The following is a 25,478-nucleotide window of genomic DNA, read 5'->3' as shown; positions in this document are numbered from 1 at the left end:
CTGGCAGGGGATATGCTCTGTGGAGAGGAGTCCATGCAGGAGCTGGTAGAACACTGGAGCAGTTTGTTCCTGAAGGACTGTACCTCATGGAAAGGGACCTTGCTGGAGCAGTTCTTAGAGTGGGAAGGACTGCAGCCCATGGGAAGGACCCACTTTGAAAAAGTTGGTGCAAGACTGTCTCCCATGGAGAGGGGAATCTGTGAGGTGAAAGGAGCAGCAGAGACAAGGGTTATGAGCTGACAACAATCCACATTCCCCATCTCATGCACTGCTCAAGGGGAGGAGGTAAAAGAGCTGGGAGTGAAGCTGAGTCTGGGAAGAAGGGAGGGTAGGGGGAGGTGTTTTAAGGTTTATTCTTATTTCTCATTTTCCTACTCTGTTTAATTGGTTATAAAATAAATCAGTTTACCCAAGGTGAGTCTGTTTCGACTGTGACAGTAATTGGTGAGTGATGTCCCTGACCCATGGGATTTTTATCACATTTTCTTCTCCTTTTCAGTCAAAGAGGAGAAGTAATGGGAGTGGCTCGGTGGGCACCTGGCTAGCCAAAATTGACTCACCACAGTTCTCCAAACTCCTTCATCACCACCTCCACCTTCAACACCCATTGCCCATAACTTCTTCATGTCCCTGACTCCACTGTCAATGAAGGATCTACCAGCACTGCAGTATTTATTTTGCACTTTATTTACTACACACTCAATACATGCCAATGGCTCAGGCTACTCTGTGATGTCCAGTGGTCTAGGCCCTCATCTGCCACCAAAACTCCCCTAGCAGGGCTGGACAGTCAGAAATTGCCTGTGGCAAGTCTGTGGCAAGTCCACAGTGATTCCACAACAGGTCCATGGTGGGTCTTTGATGGGGGCCTGGTGGTCCCTTGGCCCAGGTGCCATGCCCTGTAGTAGGGACCTCTCACTTTCTGCCCACATGGTCCTTCAGTGTCACCAGCACTTTTTGTGCCCGCTTCAGGACTTCCTCCTCATCCACGCTGGGGAAGGCCTCACTGGGGGTCATGGGAAAGGGATGGTAACTCGGGTACTGTGTGGCCTTGCTGTCCACACCACAGTCACACAACCACTGCACATCCAGGACAAGGCCCCTCAGCTCCGGCTCCTCTGCCTCCAGCCTTTGGGCCATTCCCATCAGCCCCCTATGGCCCGCAAAGGCTTCACCGCGGCAAAGCACGGCTGCCACCAGTGCCTTCTCCAGGGCCTGGTGCACTTTGAAGAGGACCCAGTTGGGGCAGCAGTGCCAGATGTCATTGCGGGCTGCCTGCAGGTCACTTGTGGCCTGACACAGCCAACGCAGGGCCTCGGGGATAGACGGAGTCAGGACCATGAGCTCCTCACTGTTCAGCCAGGAGCCATCACCTCCTTGCCTGTGGTGCCAAGCGGTGCTCCCAGGTTTGTATTGGACCTGCACCTTTGCCCCCCTGACACCATGCAGAGGCCTCAAGGTTGCCAGGCTGGGATCCTTCCATGGCCTGTCTTCTGCCACAGCTTCAGCCTCCTCCTGCAGCCTCTTCTCTGGCTCTGGTGCATCCCCTATCAGTGCCACATTGTTCTCCTCCAGAACCAAGGCAATATCCTGTGGCTCCTGGCAGACCAGCATTTCACGCAGCACAGACAAAGCACGTGCCTTCAGCTGCCCACCCAGGATGTTATTGATCTCCTGCGCCAGGGTCTCCACCACCCTCAGCTGCTGCCGGTTCAGCACCATCTCAGCATGCCGGATGTAGAAGAGCCGCTGGGCACCACCAGATGAGCACACATGGATAACCTGTGACTGGGAGCTGCCCTCCACCTTTGCCCCACTGTGCACCAGCACAGTGCGGATGTCCTTGCAGCACTGCACTTTCACCTGCTCCACTGCAAAGCCACCATCCCCCTCCATTCCCATCATAGGCTTGTGGGTCTGCCACTGCAGCAGGGACTCCAGCCCCAGCCTAAACCACGGGGATACCAGCAGGGTCTGCAGATGCCTCTGCACAGCGCACTGAGAGCCAAGGTGACATGGCTGTGGACCACCCTCCTCCAGCTGCTTCTCTGTCACCTCTGAGAGCGCTTGTGGCCGCAGGTGTGGTGGCAGCCTTTGCAGCAGCCACCTGGCATTACAACCAGACACTGGCAGTGCAGCCATGAACACAAAGGTCTTCTCCAGGGCCCGAGCGGTCTCTGAGGGCACACAATCATTGAAGCACAGTCTGTGGGACAGCTCCAGGCAGTCAGCAGTGCTCAGCAGGTACAGCTCAGCCACAGCAGAGCAATCAGGGGGCTCCGGTTCCTCCCGCAGCAGCTGGAAGAAATGCCGTGTGGCCAGCAGGACTGTCTTCTTCTGGCTTCTGGAAAGGGTTCCACTGTCATGGCTCTCCTGGTAGATTTGGGCCAGGACACAGCTGTAGTGAGTCAGTGTGGGGACAAGGACAACCCCAAGGTGTTGCAGGAGATCTCCAAAGAGAGCCATGTGAGGGTGAGGCGTGAGGAGGTAGGGGTAAAAGTCAGCCTCATCCGGCAGTGATGTCACCACGTGCCGTGGCCTGGCCATGTCCCATGACTTGGCCAGCACCATGGGCAGCTCAGCGAGGTGTTCTGCGTCCACCTCCTTCAGATGGGTCTGCAGGAAGCTGTACATGCTACAGAGCACCTTGGCCCGTGTCTTTACCTGCAGTTCTGTCGAGCAAGCTGCCCTGCACACATGCTCCAGGTTGGCCACCACCAGGGAAGTGGGTATCTCTACAAGGACTCCCATGGCCTTCAGGGACATCTCATCAAGTTCAAGGGATTCTGGCAGGATGGTGGCTGATGTCCACAGGAGCTCAGCCACATTTTTGCAATAGGAAACACTGCCTTTCAGAGCCACGGCCTTAGTGCAGTCTGCAAAAGGAGGGTGAAGGTTCATCAAGTTTGGGGGGATATCCAGTGGAGGCAGGAATTGGATTGAGGCAATTTTCCTCAGGAAACCCTCTGACTCAGGATTTTTCAACAGGTTTGCAAGTTGCTTGATCATCTCCTGCTGTCGCTCCAGCAGTTCTGCAGCATGGCATGTAGCCTGAGTGGCTTCACGCTCTATCTCCTCAGCCAGTGCCACAAAATCCTCTGCGGAGAGGCTGGTGCGGACACCTGCCTCAAGGAAGAAATCCTCAATTTCTTTCTGGTTCAAACATAGCTCCTTAAAGAAAGATTTAGGCACAAAGCGGTTTTGGAGCCGCAGGGTATGGAAGGAGGGCATGTCATGGTAGAAGTAGGAGGCCAGGTGCGGTGTTCCATAGGCATCTGGTATAAAGGCCACTTTCTGAAAAGCTGCCACAATGGCCTCCATGCTCTGAGTGTCACAGATGGGTTTCATGACAAAGAACAATCGTACAGCTTCCATGAGGTTTTGCTGTGTGAGCTGGGACAGCCGGGGAAGTACCACAGCCATGAAGAGCTTTTGGTCATCTGTGAACTCCCACTTCAAACGCTCAGCCAGCCATATGTGGACCGGGCTTGGTGTGAGAAGCAGCATGTCTTTGTCCAAGTCATACAGGGCTTGGGCACTCAAGGACACTTGCAGGAAATGTGGGCGGAAAAACAGCACCTTGCGGTAGGGGGCCACAGCTACATAGTCCCCCCCAAACTTTGGGAAGAGAGGCAGGTGCTGGAGCTGCTCCAATGCATGGGAATCCAGCTTTCCCTGCTGGACAAACTTCATCAGGGATGACACATCCTGCTCCCCTAAATCCCCCCAGCAGAGATCATCTCTTGTGTCTGCCAGATGGGCCACTACAGCCCTGGCATCTGTGACCTGCAGTGCCCTTGGCTTCAGGCAACGGTTGGCAAATCCCCAGGGCAGCAGGGACTGCTGGAGCACAGGGATGCCCAGTTTGTGTAGCACCTTTCCCACTTCAGAGTAACACTCAAAAAGAACCCTGGAGAGGGAGGATAGTGGCAGTAGGTGCTTTGAGTCTGGGTTACTCCCCTGAATAGGCAGCACTGCCATATTCTGCAGATGATTCATGAATGACTCCTCCATGTCCACATTTGAGGTCCTGGAGAGGACCACACTGTTAAAGAAGGTCCACAGCCCCTTGAGCCACTCTTCCCCTTCTGTGGTCCACTCCCACTGACCCAATGCCTCCTGGATGAGTGGTGTGGCCCCTGGGAGGTCAAGCTCCTTAACAAAGCAAGGTGGGATCCATTCAGGAATACACTTTTGGGCAAAATGGTGGCTGTGCTTGGGGAAGAGGTGGGCAAAGGAGTTCTTGAAGACAGGACGATGGATGCTGAAAGCATTCAGAAGGCCATCTTCTGTGGCCAGCAAGGGCAGGCCTTCCAGGTCTGCCTTGTCCCCATCCTTGTGAGTACCTTGAGATTGCCTGTTCCATCCTGTTAAGTATTGCAGCAGGTAGGAGCAGCTCTCTGGGGTCCTCAGGGGTGTCTCAGCCAGTGTGCAGGGCACAGGCAGAGCCAGGGCCTTGAGGAAGCACCGAAGAGAGGCTGGCCCTAAGACAACAGCATTCACCTGGGCTTCAATGAACTCCTCATAAATCTGCTGCAGGTGGGGGAATGCTGGAACCAGTTTCATGTTCAGTTGCTCCAGCACTTTCTGGACTTCTAGCTGAGGTATCTCTTTGAGGAAGTATGGCTCTGTTAGGATGTCCTCTCCACCTGGAGATGCCCAGGTTATTGTCACCATGCCAAGTGACTTCCTGTACACAGGCACCAGGGGCAGGCGTGCATGACTGACGTGCTTGTAGACCCCTCTCACCATGTCCTGGAAGATAGGCAACACCCTTTTCATAACAGGGAAAAACTGGAGGAAGTGGGAGTCCAGGTGCTGCTTGCAGCGATTCAGGGACCCATACTGGAGCTTTTCTGGCTCCAGAGCCTCCCATTGCCTGGTGAGAAAGTAACAGTATAGTGGAACCACCAAGCAGCGGAGCAAGAAGCCATTCCAGGTTGCCCCTGTGCCGCCTTTGTCCCAGCGGAGACTGCACCTGGCTGCATCCACAGAGAAGTTGGCGTTGATGTGCACAGGCAGCCCAGTGACCAAGGGCAGTGGGAGGGTGCAGAAGGCTCTGCCCATGACTTGGTTCAGAGGCTCCAGGCGGGCAGCCAGAGCCCCATAGGGCAGCCATTCAGGCACTGGAGACTCCTCAGCCCCACCCTGCACCCCAATTTGGGAGATCACCCTCCACAAACTTGTGGTCTTGGCCCTGCTATTTTTGACTTTCATGGTATAGGAGAGAGGGGTGGGGCTGTTCCCATCCATGGCTTGACTTAATCTTGCTTGAAAATCCCGTCTCAACTTTGCATCATCCTCCGTGAGCTCCGTGGTTATCCGCAGCTTCTCCACCAACTCTTTCCCATCTGGGAGGATCTCAGAGAAGATGATGGTGTGGACATGCCGGAGGAAGAGCACCAAGTCCTCACCTTCCTTAGCCAGTGTTTCTTCTATGTTATTGAGGTCTTGGTCTCTCACGACCATGTCAGACACCCTGGACCTGGCAGCCTCAGCTGCAGTGCGGAGCGGCAGCCGGAAAAGGACGCCCTGTTTCAGGTTGAAGAAGGATGGTAGGAAGGTGTCATAAATGTCAGGAAAATTCTTCTTGAAGTCAGTGTTGACAGCAAACATACTACCAGGCTTCTCAATTGTAGCTGTGGGCATGTAGTAGAGATGGGGATCAGAGACACACAGGGTACTGTCTTCAGACAGGAAGGCTGGGCAGTCGGTAAAGTGGTAGACAGTGTTGAAGCCAAGGCCATATTTGCCTGTGACATCCTGCCGGCCTTGCTTGCCACCCACCCCCAGACGCTGAATGCCTTCAATGTCCTGCTCCTGGAAGGGGCAGTCATTGTAGATGCAGAGGGCAGGGCCCTGCAGGATGTTCCATTCCTCACTGAAAGTGGCCTTCACTGGGTGCTTCCGGCGGTCCCACACAAAGTGCAAAAGTCCCGCACCAGCATCATCCGCATTCTGGAGCACCTCCTTCACCATATCAGGAGTAGATGCAGAGTACTCCTTCAAGATGTTCTTCAATCGCGTTGGCAAATCTTCATGGGCACCAAATGGCTGTGCCCAGAGGCTCAGGCGATCAGTGATGATTTCACTCCTCTCCAGTGCTCGGTGGCGTATGGTGGCCACCCCACATTGCAGAGCTGCCTCTCGGGACAGCTGTTTATGGAACAGCAAGACATCTCTGTCCAATGACATCCATGGTGCATCATTGTAGTAGAGCTTGTCCCGTGGGTGCAAAATGCCCTCCTCATCAGGCAGAAAGAGTTGCTGGGTCTGGCAGGCATCTGGCTGGTTGCTATCTTCCATCAAGCCACAAGACACCAGCCGCAGGGCCAGATGCAGCTCTGCGGCAGGCAGCGGCTTTCCAGCATGTGTCTCTGCCAGGATGCAGAGCACGCGGGCATAATCATCCCAGGTGAATGTGTGGCGCAGTCCCACACACTCCCAGAGCTCTCTGTAGGGCTTGTACTGCTCTTGGAGCCGATGGAGGTATGGGGCAGCCTTAAATGACAGTGTCTTGGCCACAGCTGTGACTGGCACAAAACGGGAACCCACCAAGATGAAGGGCTCCCCTGGGGCCACTGCAGAAGCCACCTCATCCCGGCTGGAGGGATGTTCCCGGAGCAGCATGTCCAGGTGCTTGTAGCAGCAGTTGGTGCTGTGCTGCAGGGTCTCCAAAGGGAGAGTGTTGGAGAAATGGCAGAGTGCTCGCAGCTGCTCAAGGACCTGAGCTGATGGTATCTGCCGGTCCAGCCCCAAGAAGGATGCTACCTCCTCGGAGAGGCTGAAGTTTTCCCCCAGCATTTTAGGAGCCAAGATAGGCTGGATGAGTCCCACTAGTGGGTCATGGCGGTGATGGTAGAGCTGGGCAGCTGGCAGCAGCACAGGGTCACCATCGCGCAGTGCAGCAGGGAGGAAGGGCACAGTCTGGAAAGCGGCCTGCAGGGTGCCATTTGTTCCTTTCTTCACTGCGTCATGAAGTAACTCAAGGATGCAGGCAGCCCTCTGGCAGCCCTGGGCATGATCCTTGGTCCAGACAAGCTGTACGGTCTTTGCCCTCTCCAACAGCTCTGGCAGAGCCACGGTGTTCTTCACCATGCCCAGCCTCTCCAGTTGCCTTAGTCTCTCCAGGGAAAGGAAGGCATTCCCAGTGGGGAAGCGCCCATCCTCAGGGTCATATAAAGGGGCAGCACGGCCTCTGGGATGCACCAGGTGATTGATGAGCTGCAGGTGGCCATGAGGGGTGACAGGGATGCAGGGCACTGTCTGCAGCACTTTGTCCACATCCTCATGAGACATATCCAGTGCATGGAGCAGCAGCAGGTTCCGGTCAACATCAGGGAGATTTTCCAAGTTGGGAAGCACAAGCTCACAGAGAAAGCGATTCCAGTCATAGGTTCCAGCATCCAGAGCCTTCCCGAGGCCCTCCTGCACCTTCCCAGGCAAGGCCACAGCCAGCAAGGGACGGGGCACGGTGATGGCAAAGACTCGTTGCGCCACAGTACCCAGCTTAGGGTGTCTCTCCACAGCCTGGTGCAGGAAGCAGGCGTCCTGCAGTGAGCACCAGGAGTGGCCATCGGAAAAGAGTCTTGGGCCACTCCTGGCTGCCACAGCCTGGTAGAAACCAGTCACAGCCTCTGTAAAGGGGTAACGGGCAGTGCTAATGTCTGGCCAGAAGAGATGATACTCATAGTTCTTCAACTCACCTGCCTCATGCATGGCACGGAGATGGTCCAGTGCCTGGAGCCAGGCCATCGGCACGGCATTGTGGAGCAGCACCCGGTTCCACTTGCCCCGCTCTGCCGTGTCCCACAGCCCTTTGCGATTTGAAAGGATGCTGAAGGCCCCATGCAGGTGGATTGGCAGCCCTGACATGACCGGCATGGGAAGGTGGCAGAAAACTTGCCCTTTCTCAGTGTCCAGACATGGCGCCCACTTGCCATCTTCGGTAGGTGCAAGGGGAAGGGCCACACCAGCTATGGGAAGTGGAGGATGGAGTCCTGCCTGTGTGTTCTGGTGAAACAGTTCCAGCAACTCCCCATCACCCTGACACACCAAAACCAGGTAGTGCCATGTGGTCCTGGATTCCTCCTCACAGGCTGAGAGCTGCTCAATGGCTGCCCAACTTGCGGGACCCCCAGGGGCCCCCAAGTCTCGGATCTCCTTTCTCTGCAGCGTGGCCAGAGGCATGGTATCTTCTGCAGAAGTGGCTGTGTCTGGCAGCATCTCCAGGGACAGCTCCTTCACCTTCTTCAGGAAGAGCAGCAGGAGCCGGTTACAGCCAAGGAAAGCAGTCCCAAGGGACTGGATGCGCTCTGTACCAAAGGCCTCAGAGCAAATCTGCGATGTCACAGCTTCCTCTTCAGTGCGAAAAGGCAAGCGGAAAAGGCTCCCTGGAAAGGGTCCTGGCTCAGGCAGGCGGCACCCAAAGATACCGTGGTAGGGCTGGAACTGCTCAGCAAAGACACGAAGGATGTGTGGTCGGCTGGAGAAGTCCAGGCGGATGCCAGGGGAGCTGGCCCTGGAGATGTGCTTGCCCAGATGGGTGCCATTGGGATCAAAGATGAGCAGTGTCTCCCCACTCAGCACTGCCGGCACATCCGTGACACGGTACACAGAGCTGAAGCCCAGCCCAAAGCGCCCAATCCGGCCTGTCTGGCCCTCCTTTGTGGCAGCCCCAATCCGGGTGATGTTCTGGAGGTCATCCTCTGTGAACAGGGCATTGTTGTAGGCCCAGAGGGCTGGGCCATGGCAGGCAACCATGCCTGGGTCTAGCAGCCCAGAGGTGGCCTTTCTGCGGCACCGCAGGTCCAGGAGGAAGCGGCACACGGTAGCGCTGGCATCCTCTGCGTTCTGGACCATCTCTGTGAAGAGGTCGCCCTCCTCGCCGTACTCCTGGAGGATGTTGCGAAGGCGTCGGGTGATGGGCTCTGAGGGGCCACAGGCTGTGAATGGCTCCGGGCCCAGCACTCGCGTACTGAGACACTCCGTGCCCAGGAACATGGCTGTGCTGGAAGGCACTGCCTCGTGCACCACCTTTTGAACATCCTCCTCCTCCTCTAGCTCCATGTCCAGGTACACGGCAGAGGCAGCTGGACAGAGGGCAAAGCCTGAGCCCTGCGGGATCCTCACAGGAACGGGCACAGTGCCCTTGCCCTGGTGGCCCCGCCTCTTCAGCCACTCCAGGACAGCTACAACCACCTGCAACTCTGCGTCAGTGCCTGCTCTGGAGCTGCGCCTGTCTATGTCCTGCCCCAAGGAGTGCAGGGCTGACACCGCCCTCTCCTCACTCACCCCGTCTGCCACCCCCCAAGCCCTGAAGAGGCAGCAGTAGGGCAGGAAGTCAGGGGGCACCCGGGGCACCAGCATCCCCAGCTCCAGCTTCTCAGGATAGCCCAGCACAGCATCACATGGCAGGACAAGCCCAGACCCAGTCCACACAACAGCACCATCCGGGGCAGTCCCAAAGGCCTTCAGATTTTCCTGCATGTGCCAGTAGATGGGCTGGAGAGCGGGACCCACCTCATCCATGTCTCTGCGCCCCGCCAGCTTTCTCAGCTGCTCCCACACTCTCTCCGGCGGTGGGGTCTGGTTCAGCCCCAGCTTCTTCTCTGCCTCTGGCACAAAGACATCAGTCAGGGCCATGGCAAGCCCCACCACGGATTGGTACTGCATGGATCGCAGCTCCTTGGGGGCCAGGAAGGGCTGCCCAGGCTCTCCTGTGCACTTGGACCGCGGCACCCATGGCAGGGCCTGGAGCTGCCCAAGCTCTGCAGCGCTGAAGCCATCCAGTGCCTTGGGGTGGTTGCAGACTGTAATCAGTGCCTCAGCCCTCTCCAGAGCTGCCATGCCACCCTGACTGACTTTTGCTGCAGCTGCCAGGATGTCTGAGGGCAGCAGGCACCCCTCACCATGCCGCAAGCCCACAGCCTTCAAGGCACGGAGGACAGATGGATCGTGGAAGGCAGCGGGAGGAAAGCGCTCAGGTCCCAGCAGTGCCTGCAAGGTGCTGTCACAGGGGTCATAGAGGTCTTGCGGGCATGCAGGGCCGTCCGGGGTCTCCAGGAAGGCCAGCGTGCTGCAGGCCTGCCGGAGCAGGGGGCTCTGTGCAAAGACAGTGTCTCCGTGCCGCAGTACCCAGAGCAGCAGAGCCTGTGTCTCAGCTGCTCGCCCTGCATACACACCTTGGGCCACGGCTCTGACAGCCTTCAGCATCACACAGGCTGCACTGGTGAGGGGCCTCTGGAGCCTCCCGAGTAGCCGCCGGTCAGCATCATCCCAGCACCCCAACATGGCCTCTGGCAGCACTACATCTTGGGGCAGCTCCAGCTCTGGCTCCAGCACCGGGGTGGCAGCGGCTGGCACCAGCTCCATGGGCTGTGGGGTGGCCAAGCAGGGCAGTGGCCGAAAGAGGGGCAGAGCTGCCAGAGTGGCCATGTCCTGCTTTGTCAGGGATGGGACATCTGCCAGGTAGTGCCGGAGGGTGAGCACATCCGCATCAGGCAGCGAGGCCATGCGGGAGGCCAGTGCTGCAGCCTCCTGCCTGCCCAGGGCCCGCAGGGCATTGAGGGGAGATGGAGGCAGGACATAGTGGGACAGGGAGCGGTGCCACATGCTTGGTGGCACCACAGAGCAACCCAGGACCTCCAGCACAGAGGCCACAGCAAGTGGCAGGAGCTGGTCCTCCCATGCCTGGAAGATAAGACAGGACTCGGGTATCAGTGGAGCCAGACGGACAGTCGGGGCGTCCAGTGAGGACAAGGCTATGAGAGGAAGTCCCTCCAGAGGGCTCAAGTCTTCCATGTGGGCCAGGAATTGCCACAGGGCTGGGAACCAGGAGGCTGGGGGCTGGGGGGGACCTTGGGCTGGGCACCACGTCACTGGGGTTGAAGACTGAGATGTCCAGGTGGGAGGCAGAGCCAAGCGCAGGGTCTGTATAGTCACGGCTGGATCCAGAAGAACCAGGTTGGGGAAGAGACCTGTGTACAAGAAGCAGAGGCTGCACTAGAAACACGTGAGATCCGGGACCTGGCAGGGGGACACAGGATGGGGGAGAAAGAACCTGCAGGGGATGGGTGGCCCCCATATGGGATATGGGAGGACCTGGGCTCTGGAGGGACGGTGGATATTCTAAATAAAAGCACAGAGAACCCAGAAACCCCAGGGTGGGTGGGGATATAAGAGAGAGATATGGGAGGTAAAAAGGTGTTAGGGGGACCAGTACTGGGGAGCACAGAGGTCTTCAGAGGAGGAACACAGTGAGACCCAGGACCTGAGGGAGCACAGAGGGGACAGGGGAATGTGGAAGAACAGCACGGACATGGATCCCCAGAGAGACAGGGGCGTACAGGGAGATACTGGGGCTGCAGAGGAGCCCCAAGGTGTTCAAGACTGTCTGAAGATGTTGGGGTTTAGGGGGAGCAACCAGGGGACCTAAAGGTGGTCTAGGGACCCCCATCTCTTACCCTTCTTGGCAATCCCTCGCAGGAGGCTGTCCAAGCCTGGCTCTAGGTCTGAGGGCAGGAAGGACCCGGCCAAGCCAGGTAGGAGCTCCCTGTGGGAACAAACAGAGGTGCTGGGGGATCAGAGGGGTAATGGGGAGCAGTTTTCTGGGAACCTGCCTCAGCTCCCACTTGGTGACACTGGTAAGAGAAGGAGGGCAGTGAGGAGCCCAAATATCCAGGGCCAAATATCCAGGTTTAGCCAAGCCTCCCCTTCCCAATTCAAGAGCAAGAGCTGTGACTGTGGCTGCTGTGACAACACCTAGCTGTCCTGCCCACTCTGCAAGAACGGAGCTGCCGGGGGATGCGGACTCACCTGGGGCAGTCAGATGTGTCCACGTAGACAACGGCTGATGCAGTTCCAAAGGCCACGAAGGTTCCGTCGGCACGGGGCAGGAGGGGGAGGCCGTGGAGCTCAGCATGGCACCCATCCCCGGCCACGTAGCGCAGCAGGGAGAGGCAGCCGGCAGCCGGGAGCTCTGCGGCCCCGTGGTGCCGCAGCACCTCCCGCACGTGTCCCGCCGTGGCCACCCGCAGACCCTTCGGCATCCCCAAAGTCAGCGCCCTCCACACGTGGGGTGGGACCTCGGCCACTGGCTCCCCGGCTGCCACCAGCAAGGCCTGGACCGCCCACCGTGTGGCCACATCACCCGCGGCCTCTGGCAGCAGCACAGCCTCGAGGGCCCGCAGCCGCCCCGCCGCCCTGTCTGCGGCAGGCAGCAGGATGGGGGCAGCTGCCAGCTCCTGGCACACACGGCTCACCAGGCTATGGATCCGGCCAGAGCTCGGCGTGCGCTCGGGGTCTGGCCACAGGCTGTAGGCATCTGCACCGGGCAGAGCCACGGCCACGGCGGCCAAGTGGCTGTAGACCCGGGGCAGGAGGTCGAGCAGCAGAAGAGCATTCCAGCGGGCATCTTCCTCACCCTCCTTGCCCTCCTCGGGCCAGCGTAGGTGGCGGCGATCATCAGAGAGGGCAAAGGGAGCACTGGCATGGACGGGCAGCCCTGTGGCCATCTCATCAGTGGCTGGCAGTGGCAGGAAGCAGCAGAGCCGCCCTTGGCAGGCCCCGTGGAGGGGGTGTGCCAGGCTCAGCTCAGGGCAGCACCCCAGCCGTCTGCCCAGAGCCATGGCTGGCCCCTCAGTGTCCCTGCCTGTGGCCACCAGCCACTCGCTCACAGCACCCACCCCATCCCCATGCAGAGCCACCAGGCACCACACCAGACTCAGCCCCTTATCCTCTGATGGCACCGGGACAGGGAGAGGCTGAGGGGATGCCACAAGTGTTCCCATGAGTGTCTGGACCCCATCAGGGGTCACACGGTGCAGGGCCACGCGGCGGACATGGCGGAGGAAGAGGAGGGCAAGAGGGGCCTCTGTGAGGAAGGTCTGGATGAGGTTGCAGATGCGCTCAGGACTGGAGACCCCTGTAGCGATTTCTGAGGGTTGCCGGCGAAGGGGGAAGCGGAAGAGGGTGCCCTGGGCTGAGGCACGGTGTCGTCCCACAGCTTCCAGCCCAGCCCAGAAGGGCTCGAAAAGGCCAGGAAGGTCCTGGGCTTCAGAGATGTCCCAGCGCTTGCCAGCACCAGGCAGCACCTGGCATTTGGGGTCCAGCACCCCCAAGTACGGGGGGCTCAGCACACCTGGTAGGTCTGGAGACATGGGAACCATGAGGCCACAGAGATGACATGGACACCACTGCACCACTGCCTTCCCAGATCATCCCAACCCATCAATTCCCCAAATGTGCACCCAATGGCCTCAAGTTTATCCCCACGGTGCTTCCCACGATCCAAAGCTTAATCCCAATTCACCAGTCCTCCCTTAGTTTGTCCCCCTAGCCCTGCTCTCCATTGCCAGCCAGCCTCCCTCCAGCCTCCTGATGCTTCAGGTTTCCTCACTTTGGACACAGCCCTCCATTTTCCACTCCCCAGCTGCCCCCCAGTTCTCCCCAGCACCTGTATTTCAGTGCCTCCAGTAAAACCCACATCCCCAGTTCAGTCCCAGCTGAGGCTACCAGTGCCACTCACCGGTGAGGTGGTAGACAGAGATGAAGCCCAAGCCGAAGCGCCCCACGCTGCGGGGATCCTCCCGCTTGTGTGACACCCCCGGGCGCTGAATCCCTGTCCAGTCCCGGGGCGACATCACAGCATCGTTGTAGGCCAAGAGAGCTGGGCCTGGTGGTCAGCACCATCCATGGGTTAGGGGGAATTGGGACATGGAGTGGGAATTGTCATTCACACTCAGTGTCCCCACAAGCTCCAGTCCCACAAAACCCCCCTCAGTAGCACTGAGTCCTCCCAGTACCCTCAGTGCCCCCAGCACATCCCAGAACCCCTCACCAGTTCCAGTTCCCCCAGTCTCTCCCAGCACCAGCCAGTGCCACCCCAGGTCTTCATCTGGTTTGCCCACAGTGCCTCTCACCCTGAGTGCCCTCCAGTCCCCCTCCGGTGATGTCAAATTCCCGCTCATCAGACACAAACACAACCTCGTTAGCACCGGCGTCGTCCGCGTTCTGCACCAGCTCCTGGAATTAGAGATCAGTGCCCAGTCACCTGGGCCCTACAGGCCCTGAAAAGAGCATCGACCCTCTCTCCCAGCTGGGCACCAAGGTCCTGGGGCTGGTGCTGGACAGGGACCAGCCCCACTGCCTGCGGTAACTCTGCCCTGCTGGGCAGGAGATCCTGGACAGATGAGTTCCCTGGGGGTCTGACCTTGAGGATCTGCCCTCCATCCGGGTACTTCTGCAGGATGCTGTGCAGGTAGTCAAGGAAGCTGGGTGCCCGCTGGCAGAAGGTCTCCCTGTAAAGGAGAGAGAGGGAGAGAAGGTGTGGGGGAGGCTCTGTGACCAGGACACCCACATCCTCCTTGGATCCCACAGGATGTGCCTCTGCTTGGAAAGGGTCAAGGACCCCATCTCCTTCCAGGACCAACTGAAACAACCACCTCCAAGGACAACAACTACACTGCCCCAAACCCCTATCTCTTCCTGGGATGCTCCAGAGCACTGGTTTAGACTGGGATAGAGTTAATTTTCTTCCCAGAAGTGTGTCCAGGGCTACATTCAGGATTTAGCATGAGAACAGTGTCAGTTACACACTATTGTGTGAGTTGGAGCCCAGTCAAGGACTTTTCAGTGTTCCATGCTCTGCCAGCAAGGGGAGAGCATGGCGAGGAGACCTGACCCCAACTGGCCAGAGACATATTCTGGACCACAGAACGTCATGCCCAGTACAGAAACTGGGAGGGGGCTGGGCAGGAGTCACCAGTCACTGCTGTGGGATGGGTGGGACTGATTGGTCAGTGGGGCATGAGCAACTGTTGGGTATTGCTGGTTTCCCTTGGGTTTTATTCCATTCTGTCTCCTTTTCATTACTGTTAGTAGCAGCAGTAACATCAATGTATTTAGTTTTGCTTGAATTATTGAACTGTTCTTGTGTCAGTTCAGAGGTTTTATCTTTTCTTTTTGATTCTCCCCCACTGGGAACAGCGAGTGGCTTTATGGGATGAGCTGCAGGCAGGGGTTAAACTGTCCTGAGGGTTTGGGTAACCACAGAAGGGAAGGGAAGGGAAGGGAAGGGAAGGGAAGGGAAGGGAAGGGAAGGGAAGGGAAGGGAAGGGAAGGGAAGGGAAGGGAAGGGAAGGGAAGGGAAGGGAAGGGAAGGGAAGGGAAGGGAAGGGAAGGGAAGGGAAGGGAAGGGAAGGGAAGGGAAGGGGATGGGGAACGGAAGGGGAAAGGAAAGGCTGAGCTGGAAGATTTGTCCCATGGCTTGGCTCTCGCAAGAGAAAAGCCTAAAGGTGTAATTATTGACAGTTCCCACTGGATGGCTCCCGAAGCCCGGCGGGGACGGCAATGCTGAGCACAGCCGGCAGCTTCGATTCAGCTCCAGCCGTCCTCTCGTACCACAGCCCCGTGTTACAACCACAACAGAATGATGACCTCAGCCCAGAGCCAGGGAGGATGAACATTCCCACGGGACCACACACACCAGGAAGGGTTTTATAAAATGCACCTGTGAGCACACGGGCAGGAGCTCCAAGAGCAAACTGTGACCCACAGCTATTAAGTAAATATGAGAGATGTTTACAACTGTGTTTTAACACACTCTCCTCAGATCTGTTGTTATCTCAACCTTTGTGCCCCAGTTGAGCACCAAGAAGGACTGTCGTGGTTTAACCCCAGCCAGGAACTCAGTCCCATGCAGCTGCTTGCTGCTCTGGTGAGATGGAGGAGAGAATCCAGAAAAAGTAAAGCCCGCGAGTGGATTAGTTAAGTAACTGAAACAAGACTAAATATATTGACATTACTGCTGCGACTACTATTAAGAATAGTAATGGGAAGGAGAGAGAACGGAATAAAACATGAGAGAAACCAGCAGTGCCCCGTAGTCACTCATCACTCACTGACCAATGCCCAGCCTCTTCCCCAGTAGCAATCGGTGCCTCCTGGCCAACCCACTCCCAGTTTCTGTACTGGGCAAGAGGTTCTGTGGTCTGGAATATCCCTCTGGCCTGTTGGGGTCGGGTCTCCTGGCCATGCTCTCCCCTTGCTGGCAGAGCAAGGGACACTGAAAAGTCCTTGATTTGGAGTGAGCTCGACAGGGCTCCAACTCAGCACGCTACCAACCTTGTTCTCACTTTGAATACCAAAACCAGCACTGGAGCAGCTTCTGGGGAGAAAATTCTCTCTCTCCCAGTGAAAACCAAGACATCCAGCAGCCCCTGAAAACTCCTCCGTGTGAGCCCTGACTGCTGCAGCCCCAACCTCCCTCAGTCACCCTTCAGTTCTCCCCAGCACCCCTCGAGCCACCTGCCCCACCAACAGCCCCCCGTGACCCCCCGAATGCTCCAGACACGCCCTGTGTGCCCCCACAAACCCCAGTGATGCCCCCAGACCCACTCACGCCTTTGGCTGCTTGAGGGCCATGGTGGGCACTGCAGGAGACCCCTGCCCACTCCCGGAGCTGCTGCTGCTGCTGCTGCTGCCCGGTGCCTGGTGCGCTCGGAGCTCGGGTCCGCCCGCTGCTCCGCCTCCCTGGTGTCATCTCCCGGACAGAGAGTTTCGTTTCCCAGCTGCTGACTCACATTCGGGAAAATGTGCATTTTCCGAGTTTTTGGTTGTTTTTTTTTTAAATAGCGGCGGGGAGCAAGGAGACATGAAAGGCAGTGGTCGGGAACTTGCCTATGGGGCAGGAATATGGGAATGTGGATACGTGCATGGGGTATGGGAATATGTGGGTGTTGGATAATATTTTTTTCTGATTTAGAGATGGGGTAACTGAGAGGTTCTTTAAAACCTTTTATTCTCTTTTCAGTCTCATGAGAAGGGTGAGATAATACAGATGTTATAATTCATGCCATCACAATCAGAAGCCAACTATTTCCTAATTACAATACACTATTAAGTGTTTCTTGGCCTATCAGGTTTAGCCACACCATGTTGTAGATGCTTTAAAGCCAATCATCTAAAACGACCCCTCGTGGGTCCCACTACAATGCGCCTTTCATAGTTCTATTTCTCTAAAGTATTTAGTCTTGTTTGCAAGGCCATCTTTTGAAAGTTGGTTCTAGCTCCTTTTGTTTCTCAACAATATCCGTCTTATTCCATGGCATTTCTAAGTCAGCATCTCTTATCTCAAAGTTTGCATATGGATGCATACTGTGTGGGCCTTCTGTCCAATCCTGAGAACTCTCTACACATCCATTTCCCACACGTGGGGATATGGCCACAGGGATGTGGAAATATGTAGGGATACACCTCCAGGGATGTGGTATGGGAATGCGTGGGGATATGGCTACAGGGATGTAGTCTGTGACTATGTGGGACACTGCTGTGGGCCCAGGGCCATCAGGGCCTGGTCTCCTGCCTCAGACTGGCCTGCAGAAACACCCAAACTGTCCTGGTTGAAGGGGCTGTATCTAATGGATCATGGGACCATATGGAGATCACTTGCACTGTTGAGATCACATAAGACAAATTTCAGCCCCACGGACTATTACAGACCATGTGGGGACCACACGACATCACAAGGACACCACGTTGAGGCTACTTGGACAGCAGAGCGTGGGCAAAAAGACCACAGAGACGTGAGACCACTTGGAATGTGTGAAAAAGGAACCGGCAGGACACAGTGACTTGGGGCAAATGTAAGACAAATTTCAGGGGATGCAGTGAGGCACCTCTGCAGGGAAGCCTTGTCAGCTCTTCCTTCTTTCACCTTGCTGCTGAGTGCGATGGCGTTCAGGTCAGTGCTCCACGGCTTTGGCCCCTCTCAATGCAGATTCCCATTCCTCCAAGACCCTCATCCCTGTGACCCTGAGAGCTGTGGTGGCACTGCAGATATCCATGGGCCTGTGCTCCGTGTCCCCCCTCTGCAGGGGTGGGGATGGGTCCTGCAGTGCTGCCAGGAGCTCTGGCCGGCCGGGGGACAGAGGGACACAGCTGCTGCTGCCCCAGAGGATGGCGTTGTGCTCACAGGGAAGGCTGGGGAAGAGAGAAGGGGATGTTTGGGTGATGCCATTTGTCCTCCCAAGTCACTGTAACCGTGATGGAGGCAGGCTGTCCTGGGGATGGGTGAACCTGACAGTGGAAGGTGGGGAATGAATCCCTTGGTTTGCTTTTCTTCCATGTGCAGCTTTTCCTTCCCTTATTAAACAACTTTATCTTAAACTACAAGGGACTTTTTTTTCACTTTGACCATTTGATTCTCTTCACCATCCCCCCGGGGATCATGTGTGAGGCTCAGTTGTTGTCTGAGATTATACCATGAGAAGAGGTAAGTAAAATGAGTCCTTCTCTTGATAGATACAATAAAACTGACCCTTCTCTTCCCTGCTTTTTCTCATCTGCTGGGCTAAGAGGTGGACAGAGCAAGCTGAGGCACCTCCTGGGCTGTTTGGAGCAGTTTTGCATGTCTGGAGCAAAGTCTTCCTTGTAGTTCTCTCTGGAGGTAGCATGGCCAGGACAAAGACTGGTGTTCAGAGATGAGGGACAGGGAGGGATCTAATGAGACATTTATTCTCCAGTATCTTGGCTCTCAGATTTGAAACCAAAAATGAAAGGCAAAAATAGGCAGATCATAAGAAAAGGAAGTAGAACGCAAAACAAGTCCGACATTACAACTTTTTTTTTCTCTTTTGGAAAATGCAGGTTCACTGAAAAACCAATAAAATCTACTTGTAAGAAAGAATAAGTTCTTATTATTCTGAACTAATGTGAAGCAACTCAGGTGGAAAAAAAAACCATTTTCCTGTTGATATTGTCAAAAAGAATATTTTACTATTTTGTAATTCAAGATGATGCTTTTATCACAGTATTTGAATTAATGCATAGTTTAAAGTGTAAAAATTAACCAAAAAAAAAAGAAGAAGATAAAAATATCATTTATATAAAATATTTTTAAAATTTAACCTTAGGAATGTCTTTTCATTTGTCTTCTTGAACAGCATTATTTCCCAAGTTTTTGGCTTTTTTTTAATCACAGTTCTAAAATTTCTGTGACAGGTAAAAAACCATTTGTGGCTTAGGCTAATGGTTAAAATCTAAAAGTGTCTGTGGCACAAATTACAGTCAATGTTGCGCCATGTTGAATTTTGGGTGTACTTCAGTGAACTGTGGGTTGATGCTGCTTGCCTTGGGAGCCCGAGTTTGCTGCCTCTCTTCAGCAGAGGCAGGTCTAGAATGCTGCGAAGTCTGCCCTGACATTTGTAAAGCCACCTTTCCTGGGAAGTCTGCTGCAGGCTGGTTTTTGCTGCTCTCTGGCCTTGGCGCTGGGAGCACGGCTGCACGCTCACCTGGTGGTGTGTGAACAGGCAGAGAGAGTGTTTCATGCTTAGCTTGTCTGGAGATGCTTCTGCATTGTTTAGAGTTTGTGATTAAGACCTCCACCAACAGCCAGGGAGAATCCAGCTGGGAAGAGTCAGCCAAGGCCTGCGGGGCTGTCAGGAGACATGGCTCAGGTGTTACACACACGATGGTCCCACCGATGAACAGGTGAAAGATCACTGCTGGAGTCTGCTTTGCTACTGGGAGCACTGCAGCAGTTGCTGGATTTTGGCAGCAGGGGTGGTTTCTTGTGATATTTGCATGGTTTGGAAACAGCTTGTATTTCTTTATCCTTCCCTGTTTGTTTTTTTTTTTTTTCTAGTATGGACATACTTCTGCTCTAGCCAGTGACTTGAGACTGCAGAATTAAACTGGGGAAGGTAGAAAACTGGAAAGAAAAGGTTAGGTGACAATGGTTTTCAGGGCCAAAAAAAGAAGAACCTACTGATTCACATATTTGCGCTGTAGCCAGGAGTTTGCCTCGATGATCCTGATGGCTCCCTTCCAAGTCAGCATATTCTGTGATTCTGGGGTGAGAATGTCCCATGGTAGAAAGGGCTAAACTGGCTGGGATCAGGAATGCTGGGGATATTGACTCCTGTCAGAGGGTGACATCCTCATCTTGTAGGCAATGCAGTTGCTGAGGAGCCACCTTTGGACAGCAGAGGGAGGTATCGCTGTAGCTGGAGGTAAAGCCCAGATCACAGGGGAGTTCTTTGGAGTTACTGAAGTGGATATGAGGAATTGTCTCTAGCCACATCTTTCCATACTGCCTGTAGAACCATTTCTGGTGGTGGGACTCTGACAGTACATTATTCATTAAAGCTTTTGATATTTAAGCTCAAATGTGCTTGCAGGGATACATCCTGTTGGTGCTGTTTGTGGGAGGCCCTGTGTGCCTGTCCAGACCTGTGGGACTGGCTGTGTCTGTGTGTGACCCCACCTGTCTTCTGGGGACTCACAACTGCTTGGACCTGGGGCCTTGGAGCTGTGACAGCCTCCTCTCTCTCAGGCTGCTGGATCAGACAGCTCCCAACAGTGGTGATGGAGAGGGAAAGCTCTTTTCATGGTCCCAGGCTCTGGATGTGCACCCCGAGGTTGGTGTCAGGCTGAGGGATGTGACAAAAGGCTCTGGAGAGGGGAGCAAGGATTCCAGAGTGCCCATGGATGGGCCCATGGCAATGCCACCAACCTCATCCTGGACAGTGTGAGCCAGGCCAGAGCCACAGAATGGCCAGGGCTTGTTCTCCCCTGGGCACTGGTGAGCCCAGCACAGTTTGGTGTGGTCAGTGGGAACTGTAGGACTGAAAGGAGGCTCTCCAAGGAGATGCTAATGCCTTTTGGGGGCTACTTAAAAACAGAGGCCAGGCAAAATTAAGGGAATAATAAGCAGTTGTATTTATTGAAGGGCCTTCAGGTACATTTCGGGCAGACAAAGCCCCCCAGGGGCTACACCCAAAAATGGACCATGAGTCACGGGTTTCCAAACTTTTATAACTTAAGTTTGGTCCATTTGCATATTGGGGGTTAATCCTCCAATTACAGCTTCAGGTAATGAAGTCATTTACCCCCAGTTTTCTCCCCCCAACTCACTTTTGTTTACATTTCTTGGGGCCTGAGACAGTGAGGTGTCCTTGATTCCCAGGCCTGGAGAGCAATTGTTGTGTCTGACCAAAATGGGAAAGCAGCAGCTACTAGCACTGTATATGGAGTTTAGAGTTATACACTAAAGAATTGCAGGACTACAAATATATGTAAAATAAAAAAGCTAAAATACTAAGTCATCAATGCCAAGAATCAGTTGAGGCTGGGTGAGGCAAAGGGAGGTTAGACAGGAGAGGGGGCCAGAGGAGATGCCCAGAACAGGAAGAGGCCATTGGGCACCCTGCTGCCAAAACTTCTCCTTGCCCATGGAATCTCTCATGGGAGACCAAAAGGGCTGAAGGGGGAAGAAAGAAAAGGGTAGAAAAGTGTCTGGAAGAAGTACAGCTTTGCCTTTTCCCCTGGTTTACACCCATATAACCCCCACCCACCGATCCCTGAGCCTTCCCTGTTTTTCCTGCAGGGGCCAGTTGTGGCAGAGGTTGCAGACACAGAGGGGACAGGATGTGCTGCCTGCTGCTCACAGGAGGGCAGGGAGCTACAAACACTGCCACCTTCAGAGCAGGACTCCTGGACAAGCTGCCACATGTCCCACACAGCCCCAGGGCCAGAATTCATCTGTTCCCTTCTCCCATATCCAGAGTTGCAAGCGACTTTCCCTGATTCATTAGCCCTTCATTATTGTCAAAGGGAGCTCTGTCTACATCACTGGCCAACCCAGAGAAGATGCAGCTGAGGTGCACCTGGCTCCAGGTGTGGGTGGAAGGGAGCAGCTGTCTGGAGTAAGGACTCCAGTGTGCTTGCTCCAGTGTGAGACGGAGGGGGTTTGGATGGATGAGGAGTGGGACCAACGCTGTGGGGTGCACCCAGACCTACAGGTAGGAGGTGTTGCTGTCCCTCCTGCAAAGACAGACCCTGTAGCCCAGGAAAAGGCCAAAAAGGAAGTCAAGTTCCTTCCCTCCTATTTCATTCTGCTGAGTCACCAAACTTGTGGGTTTGTGGTTGCAAAACAACCCCCTATTTCATAAGGCAGAGAAGAAGCCATTTCACCATCAAGTGACCGGATCTAAGAAAGAGAAACAAAAAGTCCTGATAGCCTTTCCTCCAAGGTCTGCCGGATCCTAAGACCTAAGTTGTCACAGGGGCCCAGCCCTGGGCATGTGACTGGACATTGTGGTTCCAGTTCAACCATCAGCCCAGTTCCAGTTCACCAGCCCTGCAGTCGCGCGCAGAAACCCAAGCCGTGGGACAGAAGGCAGCTTGTGACAACGAGCTTGTATCAGGAGCCACAAGAAGCCGCGCAGCTGCTTGGTGCCTCTGGCCTACGCTTTCCTCTGAAGCCCTGCTTGAGCCGAATACAGAGGGAGCCAAGAGGGACGTGATGCTGCCTGTGACCCATGTGCTGGCCTTGGGTGAGTGCCAGAGGCTGTGGGGATTCCCAGAGGGTGACTGGAGGTGTCCAGACACTCCACGGACGTGTTACACAGCTGCTTCTCTTGCAGGCACTTGGCTGGTGTCACAGAGCGAGGCTACACCGAGTGAGTATCTTGAGGAGGTAGCTGGGGAGTTTGGACACCCAGACTGGTTTTCTGGGCCTACCCATCTCCCAGGGCTCTTCCACAGCCCCCTGGAACAAAACTCACTCTTGTGTGGAGACAGGGCCTGGTGGCAGCCCCAGGCTCATGGCAGGGCAGCTGCTTGGGGCTCCCTGTCTGGCTGGCAGCATCTCTCTCCCTGTGCAGGTGCCCCCACAATCTCCATCTTCCTGAAGCCACCAGGGGTGATCCCACCCGGAGGCTCCACCACCATCTGCTGCATTTGCCAGCGCAGCTATGGGAGCTTTGTGCTGTACAAGGGCAGCCGCCGGCTCCACACCATGGAGCAGAGTGGCAGCAGGGCCGAGTTCTCCATCTCTAATGCCACCTACGAGGACAGAGGTGGCTACAACTGCCATTACCTGGAGGGAGGCACTGTGCTGGCTCGAAGCACTGAACTGGAAGTCCTTGTGGAAGGTGAGGGATATGCTGTTTCCCCTCTTGTGGGGTCACATGCCCCAGGGCACACCAGGATGCCTGTGGCCATTTCCATGATGGACAAGGTTTTCCTCCTCTTCCCTGGCTTGGAGAGGTGGGGACCATCTTCACCTCTGCCTGAGGCAGTTGGTGGCTTCACAGAGATCCTGGTGCTCCTGGCACCACATCAAAGCCCTCCGCCCCTTCTCATTCCGTCTCCTGTGCCCACAGAGCTCCGTCTGCCCAGACCCGACCTCTCTGTCCTGCCTGGGCATGAGCTGACTGCAGGAGCTGACGTGATGTTCCACTGCACCACCACACACCCCAGCACCGGCTGTTTCCTGTACCTGGAGGGCCAGATCCGAGCCCAGCTGTTCCCCAGGGAACGAGGGGACTACAACTTCTCCCTCGTGCAGAAAGGTGACAGCGGCCGCTACAGCTGCCAGTGCTACACCTTCAATGCTTCGAGAGAATGGTCTGCTGTCAGCAACACCCTGGACTTGGTGGTGAGAGGTGAGACATCGCCCCAGCCACATCCTGCTCCACTCTTCCTCCCTGCAATCTGTCACATCCTGGGGGAACTAGAAAAAAGGATTTAGGGCAGGAAAGCAGCTGTACGAGGGGACCAAGCAGAGGGTTCCAGCTTCCTTCACCTGAGTTTGAGCCTGGCCAGCTCCTCAGAGACCCTATAGATGACCGAAAGACTAGGGTTGCTGGGCTGACAGGTCAAAGGACACCTCTCCCTGCACCTCCCAGCCCTAGGGACAGTCAGATGTCTTGTCACAGCTCGGTGTCATCGTCTCACTGGCAGTGGCATCTGAGGGCCAGCTCCATGTTTCTTCCCTCCTTTCCATCTTTGGTGCCACTTGGTGGGGTCATAGGTGAGAGGCTGTGAGTAGGGGGTGTCCCAGGGGACAGGGATGTGGGAGGTGCAGCTGGGGGCCCCCTCGGGGTTCCCTTTGCTCCCTATGAACTTCCCTTTGTGTCTCTTTAGCCGAGGACCTCCCTGGGGTGTCCCCTTGCCCTGTGTGTCCCCTTGGATCCCCTGCTGCCCCCGTGGGTGGACTGGGATCTTCCAGTGGGTTCCTCCCCAGTGACGGACCCTTCTGTCCCCGCAGATTACACGCTGTGCAACACCGTGCGCCTGGCGCTGGCGGCCGGGCTGCTGCTCCTGCTGGGGCTCATCGCGGCTGAGGCGGCGCGGAGCCGCTGCTGCCGGGGCTGGGGCAGCGCTGCCCCGCCGGGCACCGCCGCGCTCACTGCCCTGCAGCAAGCCGCGCTGGGATGAATAAACCGTCCCTGTCGCCATCTCTGTCCTGGGTCCTGTGCCAGTCGCGGTCCCTTTCCCGGTCCCTGTCCCGGCTGCCTCGGGGGTCCCGCGGGGCGGGCGCTGGAACTGCCAGGAACACGCAGAGGGGAGGGGTTTTCGCCCCCGGGCGGAGCGGTGACCCCTGCACTGACCCCTGCGCTGACCACTGCACTGACCACTGCACTGACCCCTGCGCTGACCACTGCACTGACCACTGCACTGACCCCTGCACTGACCACTGCGCTGACCCCTGCACTGACCACTGCGCTGACCCCTGCACTGACCCCTGCACTGACCCCTGCGCTGACCCCTGCACTGACCCCTGCACTGACCACTGCACTGACCACTGCACTGACCCCTGCGCTGACCACTGCACTGACCCCTGCACTGACCCCTGCACTGATCGCCCGGCCACACAGTGACTGCTGCAGTGACTGCTCTTGCTGCACAGTGACCACTCCACTGACCACTCCACTGACCACTGGACTGACCCCTCCTGCCACACAGCAACTGCTCCAGCCGTGTTGTGCCTGCTCCCACACGGTGACTGCTCCAGCTGCACACCGACTACTCCACTCACCTCACCTGCTGCACAGTGACCGCGCTAGCCATGCAGAGTGGCACTCACGCAGTGACCAGCGCACTGACCCCTCCCACCACACAGTGACTGCTCCTGCTACCCCACTGCACAGCGACTGCTCCCACTGCCCTGCAGCACAGTGACTGCTCCAGCCCTGCAGTGAACGCTCCCACAGCACAGTGACCACTCCTGCTTCACAGGCCTCTGTTGCTCACATTTGTTTATTATTTTAAAACACTGACAAAACACATCACACCATCATCTATATATATAAATTTACCTTTGTACCACTATAAATTTATATATATAGAGCCTTTAAATCTCTGTACATTCAGGACACACAGTTCCAGAATAGCTGCACTGGCTACAACAGAAGGATTTTCATTATGAAAACACAGAGAGGAGGCGCCAATATCAAAAACACAGAAAAAAAGAAATTAAGAAAGAGTGCAAAATGAATGAAAGTGCAAAAAAGCTTTTGTTATCATAATCACACTCCCTCCACAATATGGTCCCCATTCCCCCCTCCAAGTACAAGCAAGCCTCGGGCCCCAGAGGGAAGGGCTAGGCTGGAAGAAGGGAGCCAAGCTGCAGCCCTCCTGTCTTTCTCTCTCTGCATCGAGGAGCTCTCCTGGAGGATGAGGAGTGAGGA

At 55.8% G+C, this 25,478-nt stretch overlaps 2 protein-coding genes across 4 annotated transcripts; one reads left to right on the top strand and one right to left on the bottom strand.

The window, feature by feature from the left end:
* Positions 1-671: 671 nt before the first annotated feature.
* LOC119710198 (sacsin-like) lies at positions 672-16,699 on the bottom strand. The gene is made up of 7 exons (XM_038158923.1): positions 16,403-16,699; positions 14,213-14,300; positions 13,923-14,025; positions 13,529-13,675; positions 11,818-13,150; positions 11,466-11,554; positions 672-10,979 (listed from the first exon to the last, which is right to left on the bottom strand). Exons 1-7 carry the CDS (start codon positions 16,423-16,425, stop codon positions 916-918), a joined length of 11,847 nt encoding a protein of 3,948 aa, XP_038014851.1. The 5' UTR covers positions 16,426-16,699; the 3' UTR covers positions 672-915.
* Positions 16,700-21,353: 4,654 nt separating this feature from the next.
* On the top strand, positions 21,354-24,245 carry LOC119710203 (T-cell-interacting, activating receptor on myeloid cells protein 1-like). Of its 3 annotated transcripts, none has more exons than XM_038158955.1 (5): positions 21,761-22,337; positions 22,428-22,463; positions 22,649-22,937; positions 23,169-23,450; positions 24,056-24,245. In XM_038158955.1, exons 1-5 carry the CDS (start codon positions 22,323-22,325, stop codon positions 24,223-24,225), a joined length of 792 nt encoding a protein of 263 aa, XP_038014883.1. In that variant the 5' UTR covers positions 21,761-22,322; the 3' UTR covers positions 24,226-24,245. The 3 variants fall into 3 exon arrangements, with proteins under 3 accessions (XP_038014882.1, XP_038014883.1, XP_038014884.1); XM_038158956.1 differs by having other exon boundaries at positions 21,773-22,337; positions 22,668-22,937; XM_038158954.1 differs by having other exon boundaries at positions 21,354-22,337; positions 22,428-22,937.
* Positions 24,246-25,478: the final 1,233 nt, after the last annotated feature.

This window comes from Motacilla alba, chromosome 20, assembly GCF_015832195.1.
Source record: "Motacilla alba alba isolate MOTALB_02 chromosome 20, Motacilla_alba_V1.0_pri, whole genome shotgun sequence".
Lineage (NCBI taxonomy): Eukaryota > Metazoa > Chordata > Aves > Passeriformes > Motacillidae > Motacilla > Motacilla alba.
The sequence above is the reverse complement of the archived record's forward strand: the minus strand, read 5'-3'. Positions and strand labels throughout refer to the sequence as shown.

What these genes read in the sequence shown, in the direction of transcription:
- LOC119710198 (XM_038158923.1), bottom strand. Translation starts at nt 16,425, where the DNA reads ATGGCCCTCAAGCAGCCAAAGGC. An exon ending in GGGACTGGAGGGCACTCAGG is followed by an intron (nt 13,676 to 13,922) that starts GTGAGAGGCACT and finishes GCTGACCACCAG; the next exon opens with GCCCAGCTCTCTTGGCCTAC. An exon ending in GACACATCTGACTGCCCCAG is followed by an intron (nt 11,555 to 11,817) that starts GTGAGTCCGCAT and finishes TTGTTCCCACAG; the next exon opens with GGAGCTCCTACCTGGCTTGG.
- LOC119710203 (XM_038158954.1), top strand. Translation starts at nt 22,307, where the DNA reads ATGCTGCCTGTGACCCATGTGCTGGCCTTGG. An exon ending in GACCCATGTGCTGGCCTTGG is followed by an intron (nt 22,338 to 22,427) that starts GTGAGTGCCAGA and finishes CTTCTCTTGCAG; the next exon opens with GCACTTGGCTGGTGTCACAG. An exon ending in CCTGGACTTGGTGGTGAGAG is followed by an intron (nt 23,451 to 24,055) that starts GTGAGACATCGC and finishes CTGTCCCCGCAG; the next exon opens with ATTACACGCTGTGCAACACC.